This window comes from Ictidomys tridecemlineatus, chromosome 6, assembly GCF_052094955.1.
Source record: "Ictidomys tridecemlineatus isolate mIctTri1 chromosome 6, mIctTri1.hap1, whole genome shotgun sequence".
In the NCBI taxonomy this organism is placed as follows: domain Eukaryota; kingdom Metazoa; phylum Chordata; class Mammalia; order Rodentia; family Sciuridae; genus Ictidomys; species Ictidomys tridecemlineatus.
Window position 1 is genome coordinate 65,710,694 of NC_135482.1, and position 13,876 is coordinate 65,724,569.

The window sequence follows — 13,876 nt, forward strand, 5'->3', positions numbered from 1 at the left end:
TGATCTTCATTACCCATCAGGCTTCTTGCTTGTCTATCCTCTTAGCTGAAAACTCTCTGAAAGCAGGGGTGTGTCTTGTGAGCTTGGTCTGCACTTTAAGTGGATACTCTAGATTAAATAACAGCAGTCAAAAGATCAGGTGTTACCAAGTGCTAGGGAACAGAGATTCTTGAGATCATAAGAAGTTCTAGTGCGGGTGTAGCTCCTGAGTCATATTAAGGGAAGGGGAGAATGGGGTAGGCCCTGCCAGATTTGTGGGAGACAAAGGTGGCAGGGTGCCTAGGAGGTCTTTGCAAGAATCCCTAGGGCAGAGAAAGTACTGGGCTTGTGTACTCTCTTTTAAGCGTCAAAGTGAATTTTAATTTGCTACCATCCTGAATGTCTTTGTGTGTTATGCCACTGTCCTAGATAGGAAACTTATCAGAGTAATCTGAACCAACAACAACACAAAAAAAAGATAGGGCAGTTCTGAGCTTTGAGCACATAGTACACACACACACACACACACACACACACACACACACACAATCACATTCAGCGAAAAGGGTATTATGAAGATTTAGTAGTTTTTATTTTTACTTTTTTTTTATAGTAGTAGGGATTGAACCCAGGGACACTCTACCACTGAGTTACATCCAATCCTTATTTATTTATTTATTGTTATAATGTTTCTCATTTTAGATGGAAACAATACATGTATTATATTTATTATTTTTATGTAGTGCTGAAGATTGAATCCAGTGCCTCACATGTTAGGCAAATGCTCTAACCCTGAGCCACAACCCCAGCCCCCGATCCTTATTTTTTTAATTTTGAGGAGGGTCTCACTAAATTGCTCAGGCTGGCCTCAAACTTATGATACTCCTGTTTTAGTCTCCCAAATAGCTGGGATTATAAGCGTGTGCTACTGAACCTGGCAGACTTAGCAGTTTTTAAACTGTGTTCCCTGGGATTTGTCCCTTGGAAGGACCCAGGAGGGGAGTGAAGACTGGTTGACTTCCACTGCATGTCCCCATTCTGATTCAACCAGTTATGTTTTTTGTCTTTGTTTTGGTATTCTGCATAACATTGAATTTTTTTTAAGTTGTAGATGGACACAATATCTTTATTTATTTATTTTTATGTGGTGCTGAGGATCAAACCCAGTGCCTCATGCATGTGAGGCAAGTGCTCTACCACTGAGCTACAACCCCAGTCCCTGAAATTGAATTTTTAAGAGTTTATATATATAAAAAACACCACCGAAATAAATAAATAATAATAAACCACCACTGGAGATACAATCAATAAAACTGAGAATATGGAATCCACTACAGAATATAAAACCTGGTTTCTTTAAGAAACAAATGGCAAGGAAACAGCAAAGGAAGGGAGAACCTATAGAATTAAAGTCCATGAAGCTGGCATGGCAGTACACACGTGAAATCCCAGCAGCCGGGAAGCTAAGGCAGGAGGATCACAAGTTCCAGGCCAGCCTGGGCAACTTAGTGAGACCCTGTCTCAAAATAAAAAATAAAAAAGTCAAGGAGTGTGGCTCAGTGGTAGAACATCCCTGGGTTCTATACTTTGTGTGTGTGTTCTACACACACACACACAAAGAAGAAAAAGAAAAAGTCTATGAAATAAAAGCCACATCAAACAAACTCTATGTGTGAACCCTGTTTAGATTCTTATTTGAATGCATCAATATATAACAAAGTCAGAGAAATTTTAACACAGACAGGGTATTTGGCAATATAAATAGTTAAGCTATTTATTCTTTAGCTGCAATAACTGTGAGTGGTTGTTAGCAAAGAGTATTTTTCTTTTAAAGATAAATACTGAAATGTCTATGGATAAAATATCTGTCTAAAATTTGTTTTAACCCAGTGGCTCGGGAGGCTGAGGCAGGAAGATCACAAGTTCAAGGCCAGCTTCAGTAAGTTAGTGAAACTCTAAGTAACTCAGCAAGACCTTTCTCAAAATAAAAAATAAAAAGGGCTGGGAATGTTGCTCAGTAGTTAAGTGCCCCTTGGTATGAAAAAAAAGGGGGGGAATTATTTAAAAATCATCCAGTACAGAAGAAGTAGGGGAGCTAGTGGGTGGGGGTAAAGATGAATCAGGATTATGCTCATAATTGTTGGAGCTGAGAGATGAGTACATGGGGATCACTTATTCTTTCTCTTTCTTTTCTTTTCTTTCTTTCTTTCTTTTTGAGAGAGAGAGAGAATTTTTTTAAATATTTATTAGTTTTTGGCGGACACAACATCTTTGTATGTGGTGCTAAGGATTGAACCCGGGCCAGCATGCTACGGCTTGAGCCACATCCCCAGCCCACTTATTCTTTCTTTATAAATGTTTTAACATTTCCACAAGAAAAAAAAACAAATTAATAGAGACTTTATAAAGATGATTTGGAATTGTCTTATTTTTCAAAGTAAGAGCTTTATCAAAATATAATTCACATTCCATACAATTCACCAATTTAAACTGTACAATTCACTGGTTTTGCAGTCATTCTCCATTTCCTCCAACCCTACAGCCCTAGGCAGTCACTAATCTACTTTCTGTCTCTTTGAATTTGCCTATTCTGAATGTTTCATATAAATGAATCATACAATATGTGGTCTTTTGCGACTGGATTTTTTTTCACCTTGGCATAATGCTTTCAAGTATAACCTTGTCTTGAACTTTTCTGGTCTTAATAGGAAAAGAGCCATCTTAGAGAGTTTTAAATAAAGACACTTGGAGGAGGTTTAAATAAAGTTGGGGCAGGGAACCTAACTCTAAAAAAAGCCCTTTTCTAGTTAAACTCCTCACATCACGTTTAGGGAAATAAGGGCCCAGAGAGGGAAGTGAGTCACCCAAAGGCACACAGCTGAAGGACAGAGCTGAATCCAGTGCCCAGATCTGTGGAACTTTGGCTTCATCCTCTTTTTGTCATGTCACACTGCCTTCTCACCTAACACACAAGTCACCTCACAACACCTTTCCCACCATGACTCATAGACATGTGATTCTCAAGATATCTCTGGAGACACATCTTGAGACAGCCATGGTGGAGGCTACTCCATGTCACTGTGCAGACTTTCTGCTACATTTCCCTGAATGTAGCCACCCAGGGAAAAGTCAGTGCTGGCATCAGCTCCCAGAATTTCTACCTCAGAGGAATTCAGGAATGGCAATCTTGTTAGAAGGCAGAGGAATCTATCTGCACAGCAGGAACTCTTTTTACTTGTATTGGATGTTTATTTGGAATGGCTGGTGGAAGTTGTATGTGGACAGGTAGATTTGGAGAGAACATAGAGAGAAGCCTAAGACCTTTGGGGTTGCAATTGGAGGGAACCCAGTTAAGGGTTAAGAAGATGCATAGGAATCCTACTGATGTTTCCTGAACTAAATACAGATGAGACAGAGGGTGGGGAATGGTCAGGTACAGAAGGAGAAGGTCAGGCTGAGGGAAAGGACTCCAGGTTGTGGCAGCTGCTCTGGAACTCTCCCAAGCTACACTATGGGCAGCTCAGAGAATCTGTCAGTTTGCTTTAAAAGGGCAAGAAGAGGACAAATTCCATAGATAGAATATTATCAGAAGGCTGAGGATGAGACCTGGGTGAAGGTCAAGGGAAGAAACTTCCAGAGAGCCTGGGACAGGAAGGTAACCAGCTAATGGTAGCCCCTGAATAACTCTTTTTCTACCCTAGAGCTTCTCTCAGGTAATTGCCATACCTGGAAATGATAGGGCTTAGGAGATGGGCAGAGGGCAGTGCAGGCCTTGGCCCAAGAGCATGCAAGGCAAGTACTCTACTACTCTACCAACTGAGCTATATCCTCAGCCCTAAACATCCTTTATTGTGGGGAAAATGTCCTTGGATAGCAACAGTGTGAATTAAGAGCTCAGATGGAATAAGACCCAGGGCATGTTGCTGGGTGCAGTGGCACATGGCCTGAAATCCCAGCAGCTCAGGAGGCTGAGGAAGGAGGATTGCAAGTTCAAATTCAGTCTTAGCAGTTTATCAATGGCCTAAGCAATTTAGGGAGATACTGACTCAAAATAAAAAATAAAAAGAACTCGGGATGTAGCTTAGCAGTTAAGCGCCTCTGATTTCAATCCCTGGTATTTAAAAAAAAAAAGGAAATAAATAAATAAATAAAGAATGAATAAAAGACCCAGGGCTCCAGAGGTATTAGACTTGTCCAGGTGAAGAGATCTAAAGACAGACTCTGGATTGCTCTCAAATTTGCCCTAAATTGGCTTCTGTTAATCCCTAATCCCCTGGAGGCCTTATTTGGATACCTTGGTTACTGGATAGTCAGTGATTTATAAGAGCTATGTATATCCATGGTTCTATCTAGTAGAGATGCCCCTGAGATGCAAGTGCTCTGAAGGGCAGGGTAGATAGGCAGGATGAAGCTCATCTCAACCTTAGATTACCCTCCAGCTTCTAATCCCAAAGTCCCAGGCCTAGTCTTCCAGGCTGGACTTTAACCAGGTGACACATGTTAGAGTGTTAGTATCAGTAGGTGTCAACCTGGAATTAGACCTGCATCTGATTCATCCAGGAAGCTGAACCCAGGCAGCAGAACAAACACCTTTAAGCATCTCCTGCTAGGTCTGGGGTGAGAGGTTGTCTGGCTAACAGAGCATGCTCTGTTGTTTTGCTCTCTTCCTGTGCTTCACCCCTCACTTGCAGATTCCCTCATTCTCTCTGCCAATCTCTGGTTCAAAAACTGTATGTTTGTTCATTTTGTGAAGGTTATTCCTGAGGGAGAGACTTTAAAAGAGGTACAGCAAGAGAGATTTAAAAAGGGTATCTTCAGAAGAGACTTTAAAAGGGGTACCGTAGGAGCTGATATTGGGAGGCAAAGCCAGAAGTGGGAAGTGGTTTGGATAGGAATTAGATGAAAACAAAGGAGTCAGAGGTCTCTGGGGCCATCCCGTCCCTCCCCAATCCCAGGTGCTGCTTGTCCATAATTTAGGCAAGTCCTGTTCTCCTCTTGGGACAGTCCCTAAAACTCCATTTTGACTTCACCTTCTGTTTCCATGACTAGCTTATGTTTTTTGTTATCTGGTGGATACTCCGATATTATTTAATTTTGCTTCAATTCTTCTCCTCTCTCCTAATACAAACACAAAACAGCGTGGGAATCCCCTTTCAAGAGGAAGCAACGGTGCAGCTTTAAGAGAAAGGGAAGGGAGGAAGAGGGCGCTGACTCAGATCCTCTTACCATTGGATGCTGCAGGGGATCCCACCCCAGGGATTGGCTTCGACAGAGTCCGCCTCCTCTTGTGATTGGCTCAACCAGACAGATATAAGGGCACTGTGCCGCTCTCCTGCTCAGTTGGAGGGAGGCAGGGAATTGGCTGAGCTGGTGTGCTGGGGCACACCTGGCGCAACCCGCTCCTTTCTGAATCCCGAGTCCAAGTCCCTCGGAGGCTGCAATTATGAAGGAGAGACGGGCACCCCAGCCAGTGGTGGTCAGATGTAAGCTCGTGCTGGTGGGAGATGTGCAGTGTGGGAAGACAGCGATGTTACAGGTGCTAGCGAAGGACTGCTACCCGGAGGTGAGCTGCCCGTCGCCCAGCCTTTCTCCCTGCTCGCCCACCCGGGGTTGATTCCCACCTGCCCAGGAGAGCCGGCTTCCCCACCCCCAGCCTGCCCCACCCTCAGCTGCTCTCTGGCTGGAGGATTGCCCTGCCTTGGCTTCCCCTGAGACCTGTCCCACTTCTGCCTCCCCGCTGGCTCCTCTTCACCTCTTCACCTATTACATCCCCTCTTTTCTTTCGTCCCTGGAGGCACTGGAGAGTCTGGGGTTTCTTCTTAGGTAATACCTGCCCACACCCTCACTGGCTCCTCAAAGGTTCCATGAGTATGGCTGCAGGCAGAATTCTGTTGCCCTTTTTTGCTGTTCACCTGGGCCAAAAGGCTTGAGGGGAGAATATTGAGGTCAGAATTGGCTTATGGTTCTGAAATTGGGAGAGAAATCTGGGGATGGGAGGAGTGTGTGTGTGTGTGTGTGTGTGTGTGTGTGTGTGTGTAACCATCTAGGATATGGGGAGGGGGGCTTGCTCCTGGCTGGGGAAGGGGGCTGTGGTCATCCCTTGTATAGACCCAAGTGCCTGTGCCTCTATAGTCCTTTTTCTTCTGTCCCATGTGTTCCATCCTGCTCCATGTATCCCCTCCTCTGGCTCCTTATCCCCTGACACTTTAGTGTCTCAGAGGGTGGTGAGTGGCTTCTCCTGTAACCAGCACTAATTGGAGGGCTCTGAGGACAGAAGTGCCCAGATGTGAATGCTTCCTCTCTTCTCACAGACCTATGTGCCTACTGTGTTTGAGAATTACACAGCCTGTTTGGAGACAGAGGAACAGAGAGTGGAGCTTAGTCTCTGGGATACATCAGGTAAGGCTATGGTCCCAAATGTCCCTTTCCCACTTCCACTGGTAGTCTGCTGTATGTCTTTTAAAAATTATTTTCCCATTTGGTGGGAAGGAGAATAGGGAGCTGTAAATTCCTTGATTGGGAGTGGGGGCCATTGGTAAACTCAGTGGAATTGTCCAGGGATGCAGAGTGGATACAGCCCAGAAACCGCCAAGTTCTCTGGGTCTAGTTCTATCTTTCAGAGGCTGGGATGGTGAGGTGAAGTGGCCCATGAATACTCCTGGGGGTAGCAGGCAGGGCTTCTCCATTTCCACTCCCTGCTGCCCAACACACACACACACACACACACACACACACACACACGCACACACACGCCCACGCACACACACGCACACACACGCACACACACACACACACACACACCCCTACACTGCCCATCCTTGCACACAGCCTTTAGTTCCCCAGAGCAAAGTTGAATCAGTCAGGAGGCAGTTCTGCTGGAGGATGTTGGTGGGGCAGGGAGACAAGCCTGCTTTGGGGTGAATATTGCCCAGACTCAGTTTTCTCTCTTGCATTCCATCTTGGGCCACTGCTCAGCCTGCCGCAGCTCAGCTCCACTCGTCACACTGCTGCAGCTTGGGGGATGAAGCGATGCATCATCGATGTTTTGGAGGGTGGGGGAGATGGCTTAATCTAGGGCATGGTCATGTTGTGAATAGTGGTCTTCAGGGTGAAGGCTCTGACTATTTAACCTGTTCTAGGGTGAAGTAGAAAATGCTCTGTCTTTTGAAAATGGGAAACAATGTTTTTCCAGGCTCTCAACCCCAATCCTTTAGTGTTGGGCTATCCTTTGCTTTGATTCTGAATCCTTCTCATTTTCTCTTTACCCCCAATCTTTTTTTAATAGACTGGCTCACAGTCAAAATAAGGAGTAGAATTCAGCAAAGAAAGAAAATAAAATCCACTCTGATGCATATTCAGGCTGAGTTTAAAGAGGAACTATAAATCACTAGGGGTTTCCTATTATCTGTAAAAAGAATGCCGCCCTACTCCTCCAAAAGCTGTTGTTCTCATGCTCCAATTTTGAGGTCTGAAAAGATTGGAGGTGGGAAGATGGGTATAAAGAAAATGAGACTCTCTTTTCCCAAACAAAAATTCCTCAGGCTGGTATGCTTTCCTCAGTTGCAGTGCCAGGGGTGGGGAGGCAGGGTTTGGGTTATCCTGGTCTGTGCTACGCTAGCCTGGATCGGACTGGAATGCAGCTTGGCTGCATGATGTATGGTTTTTATTCTGCTGTACCCTCTCACCTCCCAGTCTTCTCAGAACCTTGCTGCAGCTCATCTCTTTTCACCACTACCGCCCAAAAAAATCTCTCCCCCTCCTTGCTCCTGCCCCCCCCCCCAGTCAGAATGCAGCCCTTGAATCCCCATCCAGATAATGGAAAATCAGCAAATGTGGTCTCTATATCCTGTGTTGCACTCCTTTCCTAGGATTTCTAAAAGGATGAAGGTTATCAGTCATCCTCAGACTCCCTCCTTCAAATGAGGTTTCCATAAGAAAGGCAGGAGGAAGTGGTGTTAATGTGTGGAATGGGGCTTCCACACATTAGGACCAGGGTAACCTGTTCCCATTATTCATTTGCTGGTCTTAGGGGAGGGGGATCGCTTGAGCCAAAATGGAGACCTCCTCCCTTCCCCCTTCCCTGTGCTGCAGTGCTCCCTTTCCTCAGTGCTGCGGTGGTCAGACCCCCACCTCAGAAAGGGACAGGTTGGATTGCTGAAGGAGCAGGCAGCTATCCTAACTCCCCCTTACTTATTTTTTTTAATGACCAACTCCCCCCACCCCAGCTTGGATTTCCCCCCAGTTTCCATGGCGATTGTGGTGCAGGGAGAGGGGCTGCTTGCTATTCTGAGCACGGATTGTCTGGGTTCCAAATCCGCTACTGTTCCTTCCCCAGGGTGGAGGAGGGCAGGCTCAGCTCCTAGCTTTCACCCCTATCACACCCCTGGGTCTGCGTTGCCTACTCCATCCAATGAAGGACCCTTGCTCTAGCCTCTAAGTGCCCAGCTATTAGTGCTGCTGTCTTTGAGAGTGCTTCCCTCTTAGGAGCCAGGGGTTAGAACTTTCCTTTTACCCTTTGCAATATAAGTTGATTTGGGTGGGTGGGGGTGTGGGGTGCTGAATCCTTGATGCTCTCCCCAGTCCAACTCTTAGAGTTCTGACCCCATAGCAAAATAGTAGGGCAGCCAGTTATATAACAGGCTGTTTTTTTTTTTTCCCCCCTTCACTGAGGAGACCCTGGGGCAGAGGAAGGGAGCACAGGTTGGGCAGCAAGCAGACTCCCAAGGAGAACTTAAACAAACCCTGATGCTCCTGCAAGGGTTGGCAGCATCTTTTGGGACTCAGAAAACTAATAGACCTTAAATAAAGCCCACTGTAGGAGATGCACACAGAGTCAAGTTATATTCAATCCCTTTTATTTTGCCCTCTTTCCATTTTTTAAGACTAAGGAAGATAATAGTCTTACAGAGCCTTCTGGGTTGGGTTCCAAGCTTCCAGGCACCATGCCTGGGAGATGGGTGGATCCTAAGGGATCAAAAATGGTATTCCCAGAGCCCTTGGGCTAAGGCCTATAGGGAGGGAAAATGCCATGGTTCACTATCAGCCCTTTCTCCCCTATGCCAGGATCTCCCTACTATGACAATGTCCGCCCACTCTGCTACAGCGACTCAGATGCAGTATTACTATGCTTTGACATCAGCCGTCCAGAGACAGTGGACAGTGCACTCAAGAAGGTAAGGAAGATAAACTACAACCTTGAACTCAGCAAGAGTATTAGAGCACTGGGGACCTTGTCTTCTATTTTTATGTACCATACCATCAAGAAACAGGCCAGGAAAGGCAGAGATTTGCCCGGGCCACACCATTAGCTACAACTCTGTGACTAGAACCTAGGTCTCCTTACCCTCCTGACCATTCCGCTATCCCATATTGCTTTTCTAAAAGTCCAGCAAGGGGGGTGGTGTTGAAGATTCTGGAAATGAAAGACTGACAGAGAATTTTCTGATGATGTGATTTGAGGATTGGGGATGGGACGTTTTGGAGGTAGATTCTATAGACCCTTGCCCACTAAGACAGGTGGTTCTGAGCTGAAGTGCTGACAGGAAATGCCTGTGTCTGGGTGGCAAGATATGCCTATACTGAGGAGTCCCTCCAACCTTATGGAACTAGCCTAGTTTCCCAGAAGACTCTGTGATTATGTCCTTCCCTTGGGAAGAGATTGGTTGTCTTTCACCGGCTATTCTTGACTTATGAGGCCCTTTGGGTTTTGGGGGGTAGATCCATGTCCTCTCTGCTTGGCAGGGTGTAGGAGGAGACTGGCCCCTGTGTTGTCCTTGGTGACTGGATTGTTGAGTGAAGGGACAGGCTCTTGGGTCAGCACTCTGGTGCCACCAAAGGCAGAAAGATGATGTAATTAGTGCAGCAGAGATGCTGTGAGTCAGAGGGAGAACTGGGTTGGTGATAATCTGAGTGGTATGTGTGTGGTGTTGCCAACTAGGCTTCTTCCAGTATCTGTCACTGACTCTCCTTCCTTCCTTCCCTCTTCCTCTTCCCTTCTTCTCACTTGGTGCCTCAGTGGAGGACAGAAATCTTAGATTATTGTCCCAGCACCCGTGTTTTGCTTATTGGCTGCAAGACAGACCTGAGAACAGACCTGAGTACACTGATGGAGCTGTCTCACCAGAAGCAGGCACCTATCTCTTATGAGCAGGTATGTGTATATATGAGTGTGCATGCTGGAGGGTGGGTGGAGAAGGCCACAGGCAGAGGCCTTGATACATGGCCTTTGCTCAAAGTTTCTTGCCATGGCAAGAGGGAATTGGTATTAGGGGCTTTATCTATAGTTACCAAATTAATCACTTGGGTGGTGTGTTGAGTACCTACCTGTTTACCCAGATGTATGCTCCAGGTGAGTAGGTAAACAATTTGTGAGGGTTTTTTTTTTAAACAATACCTTTATTTTGTTTTATTTATTTTTATGTGGTGCTGAGGATCAAACCCAGTGCCTCACACATGCCAGACGAGGGTGCTACCACTGAGCCACAACCCCAGCCCCATGTGAGGTTTTTTTAAGATTTTTTATTTTTTAGTTGTGGATGGACCTTAATTTAACTTATTTATTTATAGGTGGCACTGAGAATCAGACCCAGTGCCTCACACATGCCAGGTGGGCACTCTACCACTGAGCCACAACTCCAGTCCCCTTGTGGGTTTTTAAGATTGCTTTCTGTAGACCACTTGCAGTGGAATCATTAGAGCTGCCTAACTGGGTGCAGTGGCACAAGCCTGTAATCTCAGCTACTTTGGAGGCTGAGGCAGGAGGATCATTAAGTTCCAGGCCAGCCTGGGCAACTTAGATCTTGTCTCATAATAAAAATTAAAAAGGGCGGGGAATGAAGCTCAGTGGTGGAGGGCCCCCAAGTTCAATCCCCAGTATCATGCAGGAAAAAAAAAATCATTAGAGGTCCTTGTTAGAATCTTGAATTCTTGTCTCCCTCCCTGTAAAATCACTTTGGAAGCTGAGCGGGTGGCTCACAGTTGTAATCCCAGCGACTCGGGAGGTGGAAGCAGGAGGATCAAACCCAGCTTCAGCAATTTAGCAAGGTGCTAAGCAACTCAGTGAGACCCTGTCTCTAATAAAATACAAAATAGGGTTAGGGATGTGGCTCAGTGGTCCAGTGGTACCAAAAAATAAAAAAATAAAAAATCCCTTTGGGAGAAAGACATGAAAATCTACATTTTTAATGAGAATCCTGGATAATTTCTAACACATAGAATCATTTCTTTTAAGCCAGTGTTTCTCATTAGAGTCATCTAGGAGAGCTCTTAAAAATATTAATGCTAGCTGGGCACAGTGCTGCACCCCTGTAATCCCAGTGACTCAGGAGGCTGAGATAAGAAAATCACAAGTTCAAAGCCAGCCTCTGCAATTTAGAGAGACTCTAGCAACTTAGATCATGTCTCAAAATTAAAAATAAATAAATTAATTAAAAGGGCTAGGGATGGAGTTCAGTACTTAATCATCTCTATGTTCAATCTATGATATCCCCCCAAATACACACACACACACACACACACACACACACACACATACATACATAGTAATGCTGGGATTGGGGCTATAGGTCAGTGATACAGCATGTGCTTTATATGCATGAGGCCCTGGTTTAGATTCCTAACACCACACAAATAACAAACAAAAACCAAGTGCCTATACCCTGTCCCCCCAAATTCTTATTTACTTGGTCTACGATCACTATAATTTTAAAAGTGTTTCAGGTGATTCTAATGTGCAATCAGGCTTCACTTGCACAAAATAACCGGCTTAGGAGTTAAGAGTTGTAGCTCCATGGTAGAGTGCTTGCCTAGCACATGTGATACATTGGATCCAATCCTAAGTACCACCAATAAATAAATTAATTAATTAAATAAAAGCATATGTCCATCTACAACTAAATATATATATGTATATATAAAATAATAACATAAAATATAAATATATATATATAATATATATTCTCTCTATATAAATATATATATAAGATAACCCACTTAGGCTGGTGGTAGGAGATTGGCAGTGGGGTGCCATCTGGAATAATCCTAGGAATAGCACTTAGAAGTTCACGGGTTTAACAACCATTTTGGACTACTGTATTAATGACTTCACCCCCTCCCTCAGGGATGTGCAATAGCCAAGCAGCTGGGTGCAGAAATCTATCTGGAAGGCTCAGCTTTCACCTCAGAGAAGAGTGTCCACAGCATCTTTCGGATGGCATCCATGGTGTGTTTGAACAAGCCTAACCCAGTGCCCCCGAAGAGCCCTGTCAGAAGCCTCTCCAAGCGACTACTCCACCTCCCCAGTCGCTCTGAACTCATCTCTTCTACCTTCAAGAAGGAAAAGGCCAAAAGCTGTTCCATTATGTGAAGTGGGAGTTGGGAGGGGGAGATAACCCCCCACTTCCTCCCTTAGGGTGCAGAGGCACGGGGAGAGGGAGGATGAGACAATTTAGGACACTGGACATAAGTTTTCAGATGGCCACCGTGAGGGCTTGGAAGGAGACAGGAATGGTATGAGGATGGAGCCAGGCCTGGCATGAGGACCTGACATTGAGCAAGAACCATCACACCCCAAGCCAGACACTAGGTTTGGAGGGGGCAGCTGCCCCAGTGCCCCTCACTCCAGAGGAAGGAAAGGTGTGGGGGAATGGGGGGGCATGTTGGCCTCATGGGCTTGGGGGCCTACAGGAGCCTCACCTTCAGCATCATGCCTGTTCCACACAGTGTTTCCATGCAGGCTGGGGATGGGAGGGGTCCCTGAGCCCTTCTCTTCCCCTCTAAGCAAGTGGCAGAGGAATGGAGAGTGGGGAAGCCAAGAGACAGCTCCCTTGGGAGCTTAGCCCAGGTGCTTTGCAATGAGCTCAGAGGGGCAGGGGCTGGTCAGAGCTGATGAGAAGGAAACCTCATCTTTACATAGCCTCATGAAGAGGTGACATCATACATTCACATGCTTCTCACCTAAGTCCCCAGGGTCCAAGGGAGAAGCCCCAGACCCCCTTCTCTTGCAGAGTGTGGGGGTGGTGGTGCTGCAGGGGCAGGGCCGGGTGGGGGTCACCAGACTTTTCCTGCTCTTAGGGCAGTACAGCTGGCATTTGTTTTATAGACTCTTGTCTTTGGAATTGGGGGGAGGGGGGAGTGTTTCAATCTGTTATATGTTCTGTGTTTAAAGAAGAAAACCTATTTATTAATGAAAAATATAACACATATAAACAAGTTGACTCTATTTTATTTGTTGTTTGTTTTCTTGATCATTAATAATCAGGGAAACACTTTTCTGGAGCCTTTCTGTGGGTTGCAGAGTGACTACCTCCATGGTTCCCTAGCACCTCCAACAAAGAATTTCTTCATTTCCCCCATTCCCAGCTTCAATCCCACCCACGTCCTCTTAAGCCAAGAAAGATCTCCTTAGCCCTTAGCCCTTACCCTTTAAGTTCTAACACTTTGGACTGGAGAATGCTTTTGTTTTGTTTTTGTAAGGGGGATGGTTGTCCTATTTAGATGGCATCTGGCAGGTACTAGATGACAGTAGCATCCACTTGTTGTCATAGTCAAAACTGTCTCCAGATATTGCTAAATGTCCCCTGCCAAAATTACTTCCAGTTGAGGACTACTGTCCTACAGTAGAGAGAGAGAGCAGCTGAGTAGCTGAGTCCCACCCCTAGCAGAAGGTGCAGAGACTGGGCTTGGGTTATAGCTCAGTTGGTAGAGTGCTTGTCTTGCACAAGGCCCTAGGTTCAATCTCCAGTACCCCCCCCTACACAGGTGCACAGACTAAGCCAAGGCAGGTGTAGACTTCTGAGGTGCCACTTTTGAATTTAAGAACAGGTAACCTCTGTCATTGAATTTTCAATTCCAGTTCCTACTGGGTACAGTGGTGCACATCTATAATCCCAGTGACTCA

General features: G+C 45.7%; 1 protein-coding gene across 1 annotated transcript; it reads left to right on the forward strand.

The window, feature by feature from the left end:
• The first annotated feature begins 5,304 nt into the window (after positions 1–5,304).
• Rnd1 (Rho family GTPase 1) lies at positions 5,305–13,198 on the forward strand. The gene is made up of 5 exons (XM_005324893.4): positions 5,305–5,542; positions 6,291–6,378; positions 9,043–9,152; positions 9,995–10,129; positions 12,098–13,198. The coding sequence occupies exons 1-5, from the start codon at positions 5,423–5,425 to the stop codon at positions 12,341–12,343; spliced, it is 699 nt and encodes a 232-aa protein (XP_005324950.1). The 5' UTR covers positions 5,305–5,422; the 3' UTR covers positions 12,344–13,198.
• The last annotated feature ends 678 nt before the right edge of the window (positions 13,199–13,876 follow it).